This window comes from Sinocyclocheilus grahami, unplaced genomic scaffold (assembly GCF_001515645.1).
Source record: "Sinocyclocheilus grahami isolate Dianchi unplaced genomic scaffold, SAMN03320097.WGS_v1.1 scaffold20.1, whole genome shotgun sequence".
Classification (NCBI taxonomy): Eukaryota; Metazoa; Chordata; class Actinopteri; order Cypriniformes; family Cyprinidae; genus Sinocyclocheilus; species Sinocyclocheilus grahami.
The window spans coordinates 174,991-193,515 of NW_015505199.1; the positions used below are offsets into that span (position 1 = coordinate 174,991).

The 18,525-nt window shown below is 36.7% G+C and overlaps 2 protein-coding genes across 2 annotated transcripts in view; both read right to left on the reverse strand.

Annotated features, from left to right (window-relative positions):
- Positions 1-5,202, reverse strand: part of LOC107556181 (lysine-specific demethylase phf2-like) — a 30,907-nt gene extending 25,705 nt beyond the window's left edge. Inside the window, exon 1 of the mRNA XM_016239235.1 lies at positions 4,393-5,202. Within this exon, the coding sequence (XP_016094721.1) occupies positions 4,393-4,490 (98 nt within the window). The 5' untranslated portion in view covers positions 4,491-5,202. The remainder of the gene's footprint in view (positions 1-4,392) is intronic.
- A 2,796-nt stretch (positions 5,203-7,998) lies between these two features.
- The window catches only part of LOC107556189 (constitutive coactivator of PPAR-gamma-like protein 1), a 16,625-nt gene continuing 6,098 nt past the window's right edge, over positions 7,999-18,525 (reverse strand). Inside the window, exons 4-16 of the mRNA XM_016239245.1 lie at positions 17,943-18,033; positions 17,069-17,133; positions 16,724-16,980; positions 15,903-15,987; positions 15,560-15,781; positions 15,293-15,464; positions 13,555-13,804; positions 13,268-13,382; positions 11,820-12,029; positions 10,370-10,559; positions 9,889-10,030; positions 9,579-9,675; positions 7,999-9,125 (exon numbers count right to left, since the gene is read on the reverse strand). Coding sequence (XP_016094731.1) covers positions 8,814-9,125; positions 9,579-9,675; positions 9,889-10,030; positions 10,370-10,559; positions 11,820-12,029; positions 13,268-13,382; positions 13,555-13,804; positions 15,293-15,464; positions 15,560-15,781; positions 15,903-15,987; positions 16,724-16,980; positions 17,069-17,133; positions 17,943-18,033 — 2,208 coding nt within the window. The 3' untranslated portion in view covers positions 7,999-8,813. The remainder of the gene's footprint in view (positions 9,126-9,578; positions 9,676-9,888; positions 10,031-10,369; positions 10,560-11,819; positions 12,030-13,267; positions 13,383-13,554; positions 13,805-15,292; positions 15,465-15,559; positions 15,782-15,902; positions 15,988-16,723; positions 16,981-17,068; positions 17,134-17,942; positions 18,034-18,525) is intronic.

Consider the following 18,525-nt stretch of genomic DNA (forward strand, 5'->3'; position numbering starts at 1 on the left):
TATATATATATATATATATATATATATAAATCACATGTACATATGTAACATGTTTTTGATAGTAGTTTCAATGTTTTGTATGTATATGTATGATCCTGGAAGTGATAAAAATGTAATTTAAAATTAAACAAAATACATTAAAAAGTAATATTTTGAAATATGATTACAACTTAAAATAACTGTTTTCTATTTTATATATAGTTTAAATTGACATTTACTCTGCTGAAAGCTGAATTTGCCCTTTTTTACTGTCACAGAACACAAAAGTTGAATTTTTGCAACATGCAAACAATAATTTATAACAACCACAGTGGTCAAGATTCAATAAGGACCAAATGCATTATAAAATAGTATGCATGTGCTATTTTACTTGTGAAGTACACTGTGATGATTCTTAAAAAATATATATATCTACAGAAAAAATAACAGCATTTAGGTTTGAACAACAGGAAGGTGAGTAATGAGAGAATTTAAAATTTTGTGTGAACGGTTCCTTTAAGACTGAACAGCTTTCTCTCTGAAATTACACTCAATACTACAATACTCAATACTAGCTGGCACAAAAGACCTTAAATCGTCAAACAACCGCCTGCAATGGATCTGCAGCAGAGCGCATGATGATGATGTTTATTTACGGGGCCATTTTGTTAAGTGTTGACAGTCCTAGGAGAAAGTCTCAAAACCTCTTTCCAGAAATAGTCGCATCTAAGAAACCATCTTCTTAAAAGCAGCAACAATACCTTAAGTACCTCAATGCAGTCGTTGCACTCTACTTTGTACTCGAATGACAAGAATGTAACAAGATGACAACTAGTCTTTAAAAACTGCTTGAGTAACTCACATCGGTCAAAGGCAAAAGTCAAGAAAATTTCACTGAAAATAAAAAAAAGTACTAACTGGAAGACCATTCATCGCAATGAAACATGCAGCAGACAATGTAATCACACACTGTCATGACAGATTCAGACAAAAATACAAGCCAAATACAAAGAAAAAACTCCAATATTACAGTTTTGGTTATTTGCAGTACAAGAGATTCAATCAATACAACAACAACAATGCATTAAGGAATATACCATGATATTATGGCAGCTCTAAACGATTCTCCATGTAAAGTTGTCCACAAGGCAAGTACAATTAGTGTATATTATTATAACTTATTTAATAAACTTGCGCAATCTGCCAAAGCTGCTCTGTCAGACTAGCTATTATCGTTAATGGGGCAAATCTCATTTAGGATCTGATGCGCCTCTTGTAGCTGGCAATCTGCCCTGAGAAAGAAGGGAATGATGTCATTCATTACCACCTGAAGAGTCGCAAGCACACGCCCACAACCACAAACAGCAGCATGCGGTTAAGAGGTGTGTTTCAGACCGCAGTGTTAAAAAATGTCTTCATTTCGGTTTGCCAGCCAGCAAGTTTGCAGAAATCATTATATCAACATGTTTACTCTTGATGGAAATGTATGCTGATCATAAAATAACCTGATTAAACATTTATGAAACATATATAAATACTAGAACTGTTATATGATTAATTCAGGCAATGACAGGAAGTTGTAATAATAGTGGAAGTGGAACTACTTATTAATATCTTTGGTGATGATGCTCATCTGACATCAGATCAGTTTAAAAAAAAAGATGTTTCTAAAAGTTATTTCTAAATGACTTAAGAGTATCTTTGCTTTAGGGTTAGCTAAACTTTTCCCATGGCTGCCAAGGGGTGAAAGTGAGGTAAAAAAGTGAGGTTACCGAGTTCACACACCCTTGAACATGCTGCGTAACCTTACAGGGTTCCCAAACTTTTTGACCCACACATTTCCATGAATTTTCTTTTAGCTTTCCTGTAATTTGTTAGAAGTTTACTTACAAACCATTTGGACTCAGTAATCTGAAGGTTCCTGAAAAGAATAAGATATCTTTATGGCTTGTAAGCAAGTACTCAACATAATTTAAACCCATGCATTGAAATATAGCCATATTTAGCCAGTGAAATATAGCATAGAGCAAACTATAAACATGTATATTCACTATATTAATTCCTTTTTCTAGGCCTGGAAAACACAACTATAACATTTCCTCAAAGTTCCAGGTTTTCCATGATTGTGGGAACCCTGACCCTAAGTTACTTATGGAGGCTTTTCCTACCAATGGTCATTTGGAAGTCACTTTGATCTAAAGAACTGACAATTCAAAAACTATTAGCCAGACCTAAATAAAACAGCTTATCAGTCGAATCCTGTGCAATGGATTTAAATGCAGTCAAACGTGTTAAATGGAGCTGAGTGTCCTACACTCTTATCAGTAGCTGAAAGCATCATCAAATTAACCAAATATTTAATAAACAAACATGCAAAGGGTGGGAAATGTGTATAATTGTGAATAACCGGCATCCCAGTTCCATGAAAATCTGCTGCGCTTTCTGTGCATTTCTACAGTCACAGATTCTCATGTCTACCCAGTACTGAACATCAGTGTGCATTTTTTTAAGACGAAAAAAAATGTATATGATATATCTGCTGCAATTGAAACTTTTCATGGATCCGTGCAGCAGTCAAAACTGTAACTTATTACAATGTATTTTTTGTTTCCATGTTCTTTTTTTTTTTTTTTATATAAGTGTGACCAGTTTAAATTCAAGACGTACGCAACATAAAGCTAATTCTTATAGCACATCACTATACAGAACAATAAATGCTATAGATAACGTTATTTATTTTAAAGCCGTGTGATTATTATCAGTGTTTTAAAGCTAGCAAGCATAAAAAGAACCAAACTAATGCCACTGGCAGAAATTGTACTAAATTCTAATATACTGCACACAAATGTTGTACTGGTGAATGCTTATTTAAAAAAAAAAAAACTACTATCATGAACATTTGACTTCGATAATGCAATGTCAAAGTACCAGACCAACTAAAAGCCTAAACGTGTTATTTTTTGCTACACAACTGCTGTCATAAATGAATCATCGGTGTTAACATTAGCGTGTACACACTTTTAAAACATACTTATAGTCATAACTGGCTTCTCCCTTCATCTGAGCTCAAATAGAGGTCACAGGTTTACAATCACCGAGGGCTGTGCAACTCAGTCCCTCCAACAGCAACACACACACACACACACACAAGTGTCTATTTAAACAATTCTTTACACATTTGAAATGCAAGTTAACCGCAAATTCAGTAAGACAACGAGAATGAGAGCAGATTCTGTTTACAACGCGTTGTGTTTTAAGACATACTTATAGTCATAACTGGCTTCTCCCTTCATCTGAGCTCAAACAGAGGTCACAGGTTTACAATCACCGAGGGCTGTGCAACTCAGTCCCTCCAACAGCAACACACACACACACACACAAGTGTCTATTTAAACAATTCTTTACACATTTGAAATGCAAGTTAACCGCAAATTCAGTAAGACAACGAGAATGAGAGCAGATTCTGTTTACAACGCGTTGTGCGTGTTTCACTCTTTTAGATCGCTAAACGATAATAGGCGTCGTGTAGTTATATTCTCGCCTGCAACGTTGGAACGGTAACAATCACTCGGCTCATTAAAGGGTTAAAATTAAACGCGCGTAAATGTATCAGACAGTGAACTGCAACTCCTGTTCTTTGTTTAAACTGAAGAGACAGAATTTTAAAAACCTGTTCTCGGGCAAGTTTCGCTCTCGCTCAGAAAACAAACAATCTTAAAACAATTTAAGATGAAATCGAAAAATAACAGACTAACGTTACAGATCGACTCGCATTATTGGATCGAGCTAAACTCGTTGGCTCCGACTAACATGCTGCTGTCAGTGATGCTTCACAGCACCTACGCGGCGAATACATCTGAACTTACTGGTTTTGGTCATGATGAATACAGTGCATGATAATGGCGAATGACATGCATGTTAACAATGTGCAGAGCAGCTCTGAATCTGCAATGTCTGGCTGATCATATGCAGCCTATAATTCCTCCAGCAGACACCAGAAAGGAAATGACCAGTTTTTACACATTTCAAAGCACTGATATAAGAGCAAATCTCGACGAATAGGCCCACGGCGCATAAAGGAAGGTAAAATGTGTTAAAGAAAAGCCGTTCGTGTTCGCAGACACCCACGGCTCACTACTACGACAACGTCCAGTCTGAGTCTGAGACGCAACCAAAGCGTGCGACGCACGCAGATCGAGTCCACATCGTGGAAAATACATCGAAATGGCTTTACGATCAAGCAAATCTTTTTGTACCGTTCACAAATATGTGTCAACCGAGCAGGCTAAATATAACTCCGCCTTCTTCTTCAAGCGGCCCTCGCTCTTCAGAGCAATACAAAATGTGCGCACGCGAGCAAAACGCTTCCATCCAAATCCACTCTTAAATAGTTGAACGAAATATTGCTGTTACCTGCCGTGAAACCAGTCTTTGCAGGCGTCGCATTCGATCATAAACTGGGTTACGTCGTAAGGTAGTCTGCAGATGCAATAGACGGGTACAGTCGCCATGTTAGATCAATTCACAACAACAGCCGGAGAGATGGATGGGGGCAGCAGGAACCTCCCGTAACACAAACTACAGCGATATGAAGAGCCGCGGAGCTGCTCCTACGTCCATTCGAACGTTCCCCCGATCAGACGTTACAATGTTACGATGTTAAAATGTTTCCCGCGCTGCATTGACGTGTGCATGCCCCCTGGTGACTATAAGAGCGCGGAGACTTTCATAAAGCCCAAGAAAATGCATCCTTTCATTGTAATATTGTTACGTCAGTCTACAAGACGGGAAAAATCGCCTCGGTCATGCTGGTCCAGATGAATGGAGCTCATTAAAGGCTTCGGCTGCTTCTCTCAGGGTTTCCCGGGACGATAGAAAGACGAAAAACCACCGCCAGGGATCTCCAGCCAACCGCCGAACCAGCTGCAGCAGAGTCTATGACACGTTAACAAGGTCTCGTGCAGTTATAGAAGTGAGGGGATTAAAAGAACAGGGGTTAGTTACAACTTTGACAAGCTGCTCATTTTTAACTATAGCTAGAAATACGGCATTGCGCAAACTAAAAGCAAGAAAGATGGTTAGTTAAGTCCGCTGCAGTTGTAAAACGAAATTTTTTTAATAGGAGAAAACGAAAGTCACAGGAAGAAATGTGGGGTTAATTAAAAACTAATACACAACACGCATATGATTTGTGAAAACATTCCACAGATACAGATTCCTTGCAAATGAATCAAAAGTCATACATATATTTTTTTAAATGTACCATCAGAGCATGGTCGAAATAACTCAAGTTTCGTGCCAATACATCAAAGTATTATAAAATAAATTAAAAAAAATAATTAATTAAAAATCACAATCAAAGTGACCGACTGGCAATATGACTGACCACCAAAGTTTGTCATTGCTACTTTGTATGACCAAAGGAAATTTAGTTTAAAAAAAAAAATGCAGACCAGAGGCCAGTGTCTATGATCAAATCTAGTTAGCTGCATATTAAAATAAAATTGGGTCAGCTGTGTTCACACAGTTCAGTTACAACTTGGTGCTAGATGGTCTGAGAAAGAGATTTGTTGTAGTGTTTAGACCTCGGCCTATCAGTCTGCTAAATGTCTTTTTTCTTTCTTTCTCAGGGCTGCTATAAAGTTAAACTCAGAAAGAGGAAGAAGAAACTAAGTTCTTGGTTTACAGAATACAAAATAGTTTAATAATTAGAAACAAATATTTAGAAAAATATTTACTAAGGTTTATATTTATACAATGTTTTTACAGGTTTTGTAAAGGTAAATTTAAGACTCTCTAATACCAAGTAAATCAAATTGAAGGGATAAGTTGAATGGAACACAATACGTTAATATGATCTCTAAATATAAATGTCTTGTATTAGCAATGCTTCAAAGTTTGAAAATACAACTTCCAACAAAATACAACTTTGCACCCAACCACTAGAATATGGAAATAACTTTTACTGTACCTTCTGATCACACTGCAAAAAAAAAAGTGATGTTCTTCCTGTATTTTGTTTGTCTTGTTTTCCAGTGCAAATGTCTAAAGCTTCTTATATTAAATTCTTAAATCTTGTATGAGAAATTGATCAATAAAGTAAGTTTATGACTACAAGAAAAACTGCCTGCCAATGGGCTCAGAAAAATCTAATTAATTCAAAGGAAACACAAGTTTTCATACCCCACTGACAGAAGTATGTTCTTGTTATAAGCATAAGCTCATCATTTTTTTTTTCAGATGACATCAGATGTTTAATCTGTAAATGTATCTTGATTTAAAGGGGTCATATGATGTGATTGAAATTTTTCCTTTCTCTTTGGAGTGTTACAAGCTCTTGGTGCATAAAGAAGATCTGTTAAGTTGCAAAGACTAAAGTCTCAAATCCAACACGCCCCCACATATCTACGTCACGATGTGGGAAGATTTGCATAACACCGCCCAAATGTTCAAGCAAAGAAAAGCGGCGTAACTTTTATTCTCGCTGTAGTATTGTAATTGCCGCCATGTCGTGAAGGCACTGTGTGATTCATTGTGAAAGCAAAACTACTTTGTTTGGCCTTCCAAAAGAGGACGAAATCTGCTTTGTCATGCCTGGAGCTGATCCGTGCTGGTTGCTGAGGAAATACAACAACTTTGCGCTGTGGATCGCCGGATCGGCTTTCACCGTGAACGAAGCGGAGTCCAGCCCGGGGTCGTCACATGTGGCTGCCGCAAGCCCTCCGGACGCTCCTTCGTCGAATCCACCGGCCGCGCCATTCTCAATCGCGCCCGCCGCCGCTCACTCTAGCCCCCGGCCTCTGCTCACTCTAGGCTGCTGCCGCTCACTCTAGCCCCCGGCCTCTGCTCACTCTCTACACCAAATACACAAAATAATGTTTTTTTAGCAACATATGACCCCTTTAATTACGTTAAGGTATTTGAACTGGAAAAGAAAAAAAAAAACAATAACTGTTTTGCATGAAAAAATTTTATGCCATGACAATAAGAATTTAGGCCTTATTTTGTGGCAGGGCAAATTAAGACTCTTTAAGACCTTTTTTAGACCCACAGAAACCCTGTTATCGAATATATATTGCCGTTTTCATGAAGCAAAAAGGTATTTTTTTAAAGAACATGACTTGACAGTTTATTCTCCAGCAGGGGGCTGGAAACATGTAGCACTGTAAAATCATGGAAAAAGGCAAGTGCAACCTGTAGTAGAATGAGTATATGTATATGAGTTGACATGTCATCAACCCTTAATAACACACATACACAAAGCAAATTATTCTAAAAGAATAAAGACTTTTATTAAGCATTGTAAGTTGCATTCAATTTCCTTCAAATACATCACACCACAATCCATCAACAATCACTCAAACCCAACAGTAGTTCATTCTTTTACAACCCATGAGTTAGGAAGAAACTCCGATCAACTTACATCAAGGTAACCTACTTAGACTTGCGGCAGGGGACTGAGGGGAATACACCAAATTTCTGATCACTAATGTGCAATGAAAAGCTTCAGGATTAGATGGAGAAGTAATGATTCTCGTTTAGAAGCACGTTTATAAGTTCTGAAAACACTAAAGTAAACATCAAAATGATTACAAGTGTACTTGTTTAGGCAAACTCTCAAATGGGAGGGTCGAATATTTCGCAAAACTTGTTTCGAGCTAAGAAAAGGGGGGACAATTTAAGATCAAAGCCTTTTTTTTTTTTTCAAAGATTGTTTTTTCAGAGATGATCTGATAGTATGAATGCAGAAAACAGCAACAGAGAATAATAATGTATACAGTGATGAGTACACCAGGATTAACAATATTTAAAGTGGCTAGATAATGTTGGAGTAAATACAACAGAGGTCAATAAATCACAAAAATAATAAACTTAAGGTTAGCGCAAATCAGTTACTGACTATCAGTTAACACCTTTTATAGGACTATTAATGATTATCACCCTTTTTAAATTTTGTAGATGGGCACAGTATTTGTAATGAAGAAGAAACAGGGCAACATGCATTATAACTACACACCATTTTGTTTTTTGTTTTTTTCATTTAATCGTGAGCCATGCAGTTTAGCTGAGACAGTTATACTAATGTGCTACGTTTGATTAAAGAAGCCACACTGATCGTTGATCTCTGATGCATGGCATTTTCTGACATGGAAAGAGACATTGTTTTTTTGTTTTTTTCAAGAGCTCAGATTTTTCTAACCATTTCTTGACATGTTACCTATAATTGCTAATGTATGACATTGAAATCATCAGAACTTAAGATGCAGTAGTAATACTAGTTACTCAATGTCAAAACAATTGCACATTTGAAACAAGTAAACTCACAGTGATGAGAAATGCGTTCTTGGATTTGTCTTTTTCAAACTGTGAGTTTTACGTTTTCAAAAAATAAAGAAGCATTTACTGTGACGATACAAACCCAGTTACAATGGCAAATATACTGTATATATGGTACTTGAATCTCAACTTACTAAAACTAAAAGACTGGCAAATGAAAAATCGGTATTTCGGTTTCTGCATTTCATCGAGAAAGTAAAATAATTTCATGTAACCAGTTTTGAAACATGTAATATCATTGATGAGGGAGAACACCGTCTTTCATCATTAAACTGGTAAGATTCTCTGTATGACTCGTATATCTACGTTTTACCGAGAGGTTTCCTCATCATTACTTTGTGGTTTTAACTCACTGACATCGAAGAGGGATTTCAAAAGTCCTCATTTAACACTTTCGGAGAGGAAAAAATGTACACCAACTGTAGGCCTTCCATCCTTCCAGATATTCCTTAACACATAACCTTCCATCAACCTTCACCCTCTCTATAAAAATAGGTTTACTCTTCTGTTTTTAAGACAGCTGCGCCCAGAGCTTCATCTCTGCGGCCCTCGCCATCTTCATTTAGTGCATTTAAATGAGGATTAGTATTGCACATTTTAGATTCGTTGCTAAAGGCACTTTCAGGTTGGTTTGTAGCTCTGCTTTCCCCTTCGTTCCCATTGAGCTGGTCTGCCTCTTTACCCTCCACCAAGCCATTCTCTGCAGCTGTGGACCCTTCTAAGGGCAGATGTGGTGTTTTGGTCTCCAACTTCGGCTTCTTTCTGTCTTTTAGCGCTTCATTGGTTGAGGCAGTATATGCAGGATTGCTCTGTTAAAATTAATTTTGTACCATTTTTTACTGTCAATGTCCATCAATCCAATCAAAAATTATGCCATCACTGATTTTTGAAAATAACTAAACACTGAATTTGAATAACTTCATATTATGACCCAGGACATGTGACCCCTGGAACCCCTGGAAGTCTCTTATGCTCACCAAGGCTGCATTTATTTGATCAAAAATACAGTAATACTGTGAAACATTACCATTTAAAATAACTGTTTTTTATTTTAGTATCTTTCAAAATGTTATTTATTTTTTGTGATGGCGTGGTTGAATTTTCAGCAGCCATTACTCCAACATACTGACCCCAAATTTTGAATAACAGTACAGGTGCATCTCAATAAATTAGAATGTTGTGGAAAAGTTCATTTATTTCAGTAATTCAATTCAAATTGTGAAACCTGTTGTTTCAAAATCTAAGAAAACAATATGTTTCACCTGGTATGTTCCCTGACTCTTGAACCCTCTAGTGTGGTATTTGGTTCCTCGACCAAAGGTCCTTATAACAGGAGTAGAAATCACAACTCTTGGACGACTGTTCAAAGAAAAGCAATCATTTCAATTAAAAAAAAAACAGATAGCAAGTCAATTTAGAATCCAGTATGGCCAAGTATTACTAACAGTAAAATATAAAAGTATTTTAAGATTATAAACATGATATTAGAGGACAGACAATTGCAAACATTACATTGCGAGTATTTATCTATAAACAATTTATCTAAAAAATTATTGAAAATGTATTGCTTACCCTCTGGTTGGTCCACCAACTGACACCACCTGAATGGGAAACGAGGCTCTTCCTCTTCCACGACGACTTCCAGCCCATTGACCCACCACTGTGCCTGCAATCTCAAGCTTACCACCCTGTGAGGGGATGGCTTGAAGTCCTACTTGAGAGGAATGAAATGAACAACATAACTTGAATAACTCTGAAGCAACTCCATCCTTAAAAGTCCAATCAAACAGGTTCAGCTGCTTCAGCTAATTACATCTAAGAGTGTACTGTATTTTAAGTCAGATCTTTGCAAAGAATTGATTGACCAAGTTCACAAAACCACTCAGTGATTTGTTTACCACTTTTACAACCTAGGAATAAACACGACTTACGCGGTATTATCATTTTTGTTGAAACATTTTCACAACTAAGCTACAAAATAATCAATTACTAATGAAGAGCTGTTTGGTATATGTTGCTTATGTTTGCCAACCAGTCTAACAATCATTCTTACCAGGCATGCCCCTGCCTCTACCCTGCAGTGGGGGCAGAGGAGGTGGAGGGTAGAAGGTGCTGTTGGGAGGGTAGAAAGGCATTGCGTGTGGAGGTGGAGGGGGGAATGCGAGCATCTGGGGTGGCCGAGAGAAGTTCAGACCCTCCAGGATGCTCTGACGCATCTTCTCCACCTTGGCAACTAGTTCAGTCTGGAGATCAAAAGAAGACGTGTAAATTTGAGCTTGGTTAGATTGCAAACCCAGATTTAAAAGTACAATTTCATCCTAATAAAAAAGTTATAACATTAATGTGAAACTAGCTATCAACCAATTCAACACTGTGGATTAATGGTTAACGGTTGAGTAAAGCAATAAATTACAGTGAGCTACAGCACCATAAACGAAAGTGCACTAAAGACTGAAAGCTCAAAGTAGCATTTCGCCTCCAAAAACATCTTTGTTAAACATTTTAAAGTAGAAAAAATATACATATTTGTTATAGAAATATATATTAATGATTGTGGTGCATTGTTTTGGATTCTGTGTTTTATACAATTATATTTACAGTGTAATATAAATGTATTTTATATACACACTACCGTTCAAAAGTATGGGGTCAAAAAGATTTAATGATTTTAAAAGAAGTCTCTTATGCTCACCAAGGCTGCATTTATTTGATCAAAAATACAATTTAAAAAAAAAGTAATATCGCCAAATAGCCTTTTACTTTTATTAAAAGCTTTTTTTCTATTTTAATATGTTATTAATTCCTGATATCGACACTGAATTTTCAGCAGCTCCAGTTTTCAGTGTCACATGATCCTTCAGAAATCATTCTAACATGCTGAATTGGTGCTTAAGAAACATTTCTTATTTTTGTCAGTGTTGAAAACAGTTGTATTGCTTGATATTTTTGTGGAAACCGTGATACATGTTTTTCAGGATTCTAAAGTTCAAAAGAACAGCATTCACTTGAAATATATATATTTTTAGAATTTATACATTAAAAAATGTAAAGTGTCCTTGCTGAATAACAGTATTAATTTCTTGACCTCAAACCTTTGAACAGTAGTAATATATACACATGATACAAATAAATTATTTAGTTTTTTTCCCTTAAAAGAGAACAAAATGGGTAAACATGTTACCAACAAAAAAGCACAAATTATTGACAAAGAATTACTAAATTTACTGACAGCCCTAGTTGAATTTCTTCAGCAACCCAAGGTTGTTTGTTTGTAATCTCAGGTATCAATTTAGTATCAATAATGAAGTACTAGAGGCTGCTAGTGTACTGAAACCAAAATTGGTTTCAATCCCTCCCTAGCACACAGTTCTACCATCAATCTTTTCTGCTGTAGTACTTCAATCCGGTGTGTCAGTTTGAGGTCGGCGTTAAATCATTCTGTCAGTAATGGTTTTGAACCTCTTATGCATGTAAAAAACGCAGTGGTGTTGTGCCGACTGTACCTGACCATCGCAGAGGTCAATGAGTGGGGCCTTGTCCCTGCTGGCCCGGATAAGTTTACTCTGTAGCAGCTTGCCATCAAAATACATCCACGGACAGCAGTGTTCCCAGGGAATAGGCTGTCCGCACACGTCATTGGCAAACAGTGCCATATCCACGCCGCTCATAAAAAGAGCAGCCAGCTGAACTCCGCGTGGATCCAGGTTATCAATCTGGAGGCGACAGATGCAGCGACAGTCAAACAAAGCTCTTAAGGTTAAATAAGCAGCTACATGTTAAACCACCCAGCAGATAACAACCCCTCCCCCTCAGCCAAAGCACAAAGCAAGCATGAACAAATCATAGTCTATCCATACATGTAGACTAATGCACAAACCACCCAAGCATATTCTGTCAGCGAGAGCAACCAGCAATGGCAGCAGCGAAGCAAAAAGCGTGTACAGAACTGACATGGACATGGACAGCCACGACACAGCACAGCTAGTGTGGATGGTTCACATTTTTTATGAGCTCATAGCCATACTGACTAAAATGAGCAAGGAAAAAGCAGCTCAGCTAGGCAAGTAAACCATCTACACAAAAAGACCACATTCCTAGCACTCAAGTTGCTTAAATGCCATGTCTTTTCCTGCAAAGCCGACTATCAGATGAAAATATGCTTTTACAAAGCATTAAGGCCAATCAGCCCGGCAAGCGTTCTTACAAAATAAGAAGTCTCCAGAAAAATACCCAAAACCCTACTTTTTGAAACACAAGAGGCTTGCTGCTTTAAATACTCTAACATATAAAAACATCTTTACCAGGTTATTAAATAAACTGGAAAGAACTGTGGCCCATTCACACCAAATCTGAATGTAAAGCACCATATACAAGCGTTAAAACAAATAATTTATCTATGAACTCCTTCACAGACTATTTATTTAATAATTTAAGTTCATTTTTAAATTAAATGAAAATCTTCAAAGGCTACAAACATTTTTTTGTTTGTATACCAAAAACAAATCCTAAAACAAAAACTTAATACAAAAATAAATAGTCATCATAATGAAAAATATTTGAATAAAAAAAAAATTTGAAAACTATATATAAATATAAAAAAAGAAGAAAAAAATAGAAAACTATATATAAAAACTATTTTAAAAATAGTTGTAGGGAAGAACATTTTTTACTTTCCTTCATTCATTTCATTTGCGCAAACAGCTCTTCATATTAACAACAGTTTGCAGATATCTTGAATTTTCGTGTATCATGTTCATGACAAAATTTATTCAGGTATTAATTTTTATTTTTTAGAGAGAGTCTGTGCGAATAATTTTGTGCACACATTTTTTTGTGAGTATTTTTGGTTCATGTAGTTAAGTTGCATATGCCTTGATGTGAACGGGCCTTTAATGTGGGTTTGTGGGTATTCTCTGGACACTCCTCATGCATCATTCTCCACATAAATCACCTTCAGGTCCTGCAGCTGGTCAGGCTCATAAAGTTTAGGAGAAAGTGCCTGAGCTAGGAAAGCGTCAAGTTCGTTACGACGCAAAATTCTTACTCCTGGCCATTGTAACATAAACCTGAAGTAAAACACAAAGGATTGAAATATTACAAAAAAAAACAAGAGCTGATACTGAAGGCCCTTTCTGCAAATAGATTAAACCATTTGTAATTGTAGGAAAGCATTTAACATAGCATTCCACAGTGTGTTTTATGTCTTTCCAAGATTTTAGAAGCTGTTTAGATTCTCACCGTAGCACGCAACACAGCACCATGAGAGGTGTGGGGACATTGGCAGGGTTCAGCATAGCTGGAGTGTCCGACCTCATGCAGGCCAAGAAAGCCCTCATCCTCCGGTTCTTGTCCTCCACTGCCTTGCCCAGCCAGAGTTTCTTCAGGTTTGGGCAGGTCCACTCCCGGAAGGGTAGAGCTTCAACTAGTTCAGGGGTGTGTGGAGATTTGCCTTTGTATGCAGCCCATTCTTTTATTATCACTGTTGGATCTAAAAAGGCAGATCAAAAAAGCTTAACAGGGGAATTCGCCAAAGCCATTTAAAAAAAACATTCCCTTTTTAAAATATTGAGGGTAAATGAACAAAGTTGATATCTTAACACAGGGTTCCTCAAATCTTGCCCTGGAGGGAGTTTAGCTCCAACCCTGATCAAACTCACCTACCTGTGGTTTTCTAATGATCCTGAAGACATTGATTAGCTTGCTCAGGTGTGTTTGATTAGGGTTAGAGCTAAACTCTGCAGGAAAGTGGATCTCGTGGGCCAGATTTGAGGATCCCTCTCTTAACATAAATAATTTTTGGGACATATCCAAATCTTCAGATTGGTGGATCATGGGTAGTAAAGTTTTTCCACTGTGAATTTGACAATTGACTGTTTTTGCCTAGTTGTGTAGCAATAGTATATATTTCTTAATTCCAGAGCTCATAGTAGATCTGCCTTGAAAGGTTCAGCGAAAATTTATATACAAATAAAAGGAATGTTTACTTCTGAATAACAGTGTTTCCCTGTTCTATTTTCATATCTTGTATTCTAATTTCCAATGATGGGAAAAAAGAACATCAGCATTAACAGAACTAATGTTAGTTTTTGAATGATGCTAATTATTGAAGAATAACAAGCCTAGAATAACAAGCTAATGTCAACACTCAAGTGCACTCTCTGAATAATTAAATCAGCCATCAACAGGCCCCTGGACAGAATTTAGGCATTAAGAGAAGGGTTGGGAACTGAGAACCGACTCTTACTTTGAGCCGATTCCAAGTATGTCAGAATACCTTTAACAATGCAGGAATATGCAAGAATCAAACAATAGTAACATTTATAAGATTCAAAACTCAGAACTGTCTATATTGTGATAATACTAGTTAGGCTTTTTCACTGATTTAAACGCAGGTTAATCCCAAGTGTGAATTTTTATTTTTAGGGGAGAAGATAATTAATTTTAACGTCATATCTGCATTCATGGAAAAAAGCAATAAATTCATACATTTTGAAAAATGTATAAAATTAAACAATAATAAAAAAAATAATTTAAACTTCAACATTATGAGAACTATACAAAATATTTTAGTGTAATACTGGACAAATTAAAAATGTGGACAACCTGTTATTGAAATAATAAATAATACCATTAGAGAAGATGACAAAACCAGTGATTATGTGTCAATGCTTCATGTAGATAGACTTATTCTGAAATATTTTCAAAATGTTGTAAAATTGGTCTGACTCAAGAATATTAATTACATTGAACAGATGGCTCCAAGAAGGTTATGTAACAATGTCGTAATTCTAAAATCTGCCAAACTGCCAATTGCTTATCAAATTGCATTGGTACTTCAAAAACACAAAAACTGGTGGTTCCAAAGCATTTTTTAACAAAAACACATACAAATGTTTAAGTTTTCCTTATTAGTGATACTTATGATTGTTTAAAAAGTTTGACTGTTGCAATTTAGCTGATCAGTTCTGTAACTCACAATCAGGGAGGTGATTTCTCCTCATGGCGAGTCTCTCTGCCTTCTTTTTGGCCTCGGCCAGGCTGAAGAGCACCCCGTAAACATATTGACGGATTGGCCGGTACAGCTGCACTGCAGAGGGCAGGTCTTTATTTGCTTCATCCTCTATGGTGACAGATAACTTTATCTCACCCTGCAAAAAATAACCATCAAACACTGACAACCATAACAGTTTAACAAGAAGTAGTTTCAAAGTTACAGCCGAGTTGCTAGTAACTAAAAGCTGACCTTGGTAAGAACATGGTAAATGTATGGGTACATGAGGCCCTTTTTGTGTCTGTGCTCAGCGACTCGTAACACCTCTGGTGCCACCACTGGTAAAGGAGGAGTGGTAATATCCATGTGATTTCTTGTTGGCATAGAAAGGAGGGATGGAATATGGGCATTGACCCCTACGTGACCTCTGCCCTCCAGGCCTTGGTTTACAGGGGAGGTCACAGAAGGATCAGACTGAAAGAGAAATCAAAGAATTCACTAAATGGATATAAAATTATTGTATCATGATTATCTATCAAAAGTTTTCTTTACCAAGCATATAATATTTTATCACAGAGCTAAAAAGTAAACCTACTTTATTTTGGTCTCCATGGTCTCCTTCTGGGATGTTATCCATCTGGTTTCTCTGTTTGTCCCATCCCTTATGGTCACTTACATGGCTACATTTGAGAATGAAATGGATGCACCAATATTAAAATTCAGCCAGATACCAATAAGCCATATTTTCATATTCTGCCCAATAACCGATTAACAGCCAATAGTAAAATTCTATAGTATTTTGTCTGAATAAATTAAAATTAAACAGTACAAATTTAAATAAACATTTTTGTTAAATGCTACATGATCTTTCAGAAATAATTATATTATGCTAATTTTGTGCTCAAGAAAGAATTCCTCTTATTATCAATATTGAAAATAGCTGCGCTGCTCAATATTTTTGTAAAAAGTTCAAAATATGATACGTTTTTCAGGATTGATTGATAAATAGAAAGTCAAAAGAAGAGTATTTATTTGAAAAAGAACTCTGTGGTAACAAAGTAAATGTCTTTACTGTCACTTTTGATCAATTTAATATGTCCTATATATACATATATACAGGCACATATTGTACATCCCTAATTAATATGAAAACAAAAAATGCATCAGATTTGAATGTTTATGTACGCAGAGACTGGTTAAGCAAAATGTATTTATGACATTGTAGAATATCTCAGTCAGTACAGCAAACAACACTTTCTATAGCAAAATCTATGGCTGTAATCATTCAAACAATAACTCTACCCACAAAACTACCTATACCCTCAAAACCTAGGTTCAATTTATGATTAGAAGAAAGCTGTTTTCAAAAGTCGACATATCCCACATACATTCCCATACATGTTCTCGGTTACTCACTTGGCAGTGGAGCCCGTGTTTTCCTCATTCTCAGAGGACGAGGATGTGGACGAGGTGGTGAAGAAGGCTGGGTCTGTGTGGTTGGAGTTGCCGCCGTGAACCGGGTTGATGGGGGACAACCTCTCGTAGAGTGGCGTGTGCTGCTTCCCATCATTAGGAATGTTGCTGTAGCTGTTCTGTTCTAGGAGCCCTTTACCTGACGGGTCCGCCTCATGGACAGGCTCGGCCAACGGAGGGCCGGAATAGCCATGCTGGACCTTGGAGAATGAACCGAAACATGTTTGTCAGTCTGAAGGGTAAGCGTGAATCATTGAGAATGGACCATAATGGTGGAATGGTGCTCACCCCAGGTTTGCCTGGAATGTTAAGCATCTGCGGTGCTGCTGGCAATCCCATCTGATTTGGTCTGACTGTGGGCCAAATGTAAAAAAAAAACAAAAAAAAAAAACAGTCTGGTTCAATCTCTGGAGCAAAAACTTAAAAAATGTAGAGGAACTTGGAAAGAAAAAACAGCCATTACCAGAAAAATATATATATATATATATATATAAAGCACTAACTGAGATTCTCATTATACCGCATCTCCACCCACCATCATACACCTTGATACATTCAAAATATGTGTAGGCACAGAGATGTAACGAGGTATATGAAACACAGCTCATGTCCATACCATTCTAACAACCAGAACATTTAAAATCATTCAAAAAGTAAATCTGCCTGAATTCAAATAAGCACAATTATAGTTCTACAAGACAACCACTATAATTGGTCAAACATGCTCTCACTAACTGGAAGATGTCGAATTTAATTCTTCTCTCATCTGATCATCTTCAATTGACAGCCTTTTAATGAACCTGTTAAAAGTTTTCAGGCAAGCGGAGCTGAGGAGAGTTTTTCCAGACTAGCAGCTCTCTGTGCAAGAGTCTTTTATAAAAAAGCGCATTTGTATGCACAGGGCACAGCGGCCATTTCCAGCGCAAACAAGGTCTGGGGCAAATGGGAAAATTTCTCACATTACTGTGAGGGCTGAGACTGAGAGATGGTTGAGAAAGAGAGAGCGTGCCTCTAAAACCTAGCCTCAAACACAGACAGGAAAACACAACACCAGGCGAGCATTAGTAGACTTGCCCCACTCCAAGAATTTAACAAGCACGAACCAACAGGAACAGATGTCATTCTGTGAGAGAGGGAAAATCAAAGATATTGACAATCTTACCTAAATAGGGGGGGAAGTGAAGGGGCTTGCTGGCGGTGGCAAAATACTCCACTGCTTTTTTGAAACGGACAACTTTGTCATCAGTTCGAGACTAGAATGCAAAGCCACAGAATTATCACATATTGTCTGTCCACAGCTCTTGTTAGTTGATAGTTCCCCCAAAAATGAACAATTTGTCATCCTTTACTCACACCACTGTTGTTCTAAACCAATATAACTTTATTTTGTCGAACACAAAAGAAGAAAACAAAACTGATTTTTTAATTTTTTGGTCCATACACTAAAAGTTCCTGTTGTCCAATTTGTTGTTTTGGACCCCATTGACTTTCATTGTATGGACAAAAAAAGCTGAATAATTCTTCTTCTGTGTTCTGTACAATTTGGGGGAAAATCTAATTGTGATTTGTCTAATAAAAATAGTGACTGCAGTTTAAAATGTCTTTTTTATGTTTTAAACCTGCAGGTTTGCTTTGCTTGTTTGTAGACCTTTATTATTTATATATATATATATATATATATATATATATATATATATATATATATATATATATATATATATATATATATATATATATATAATAAA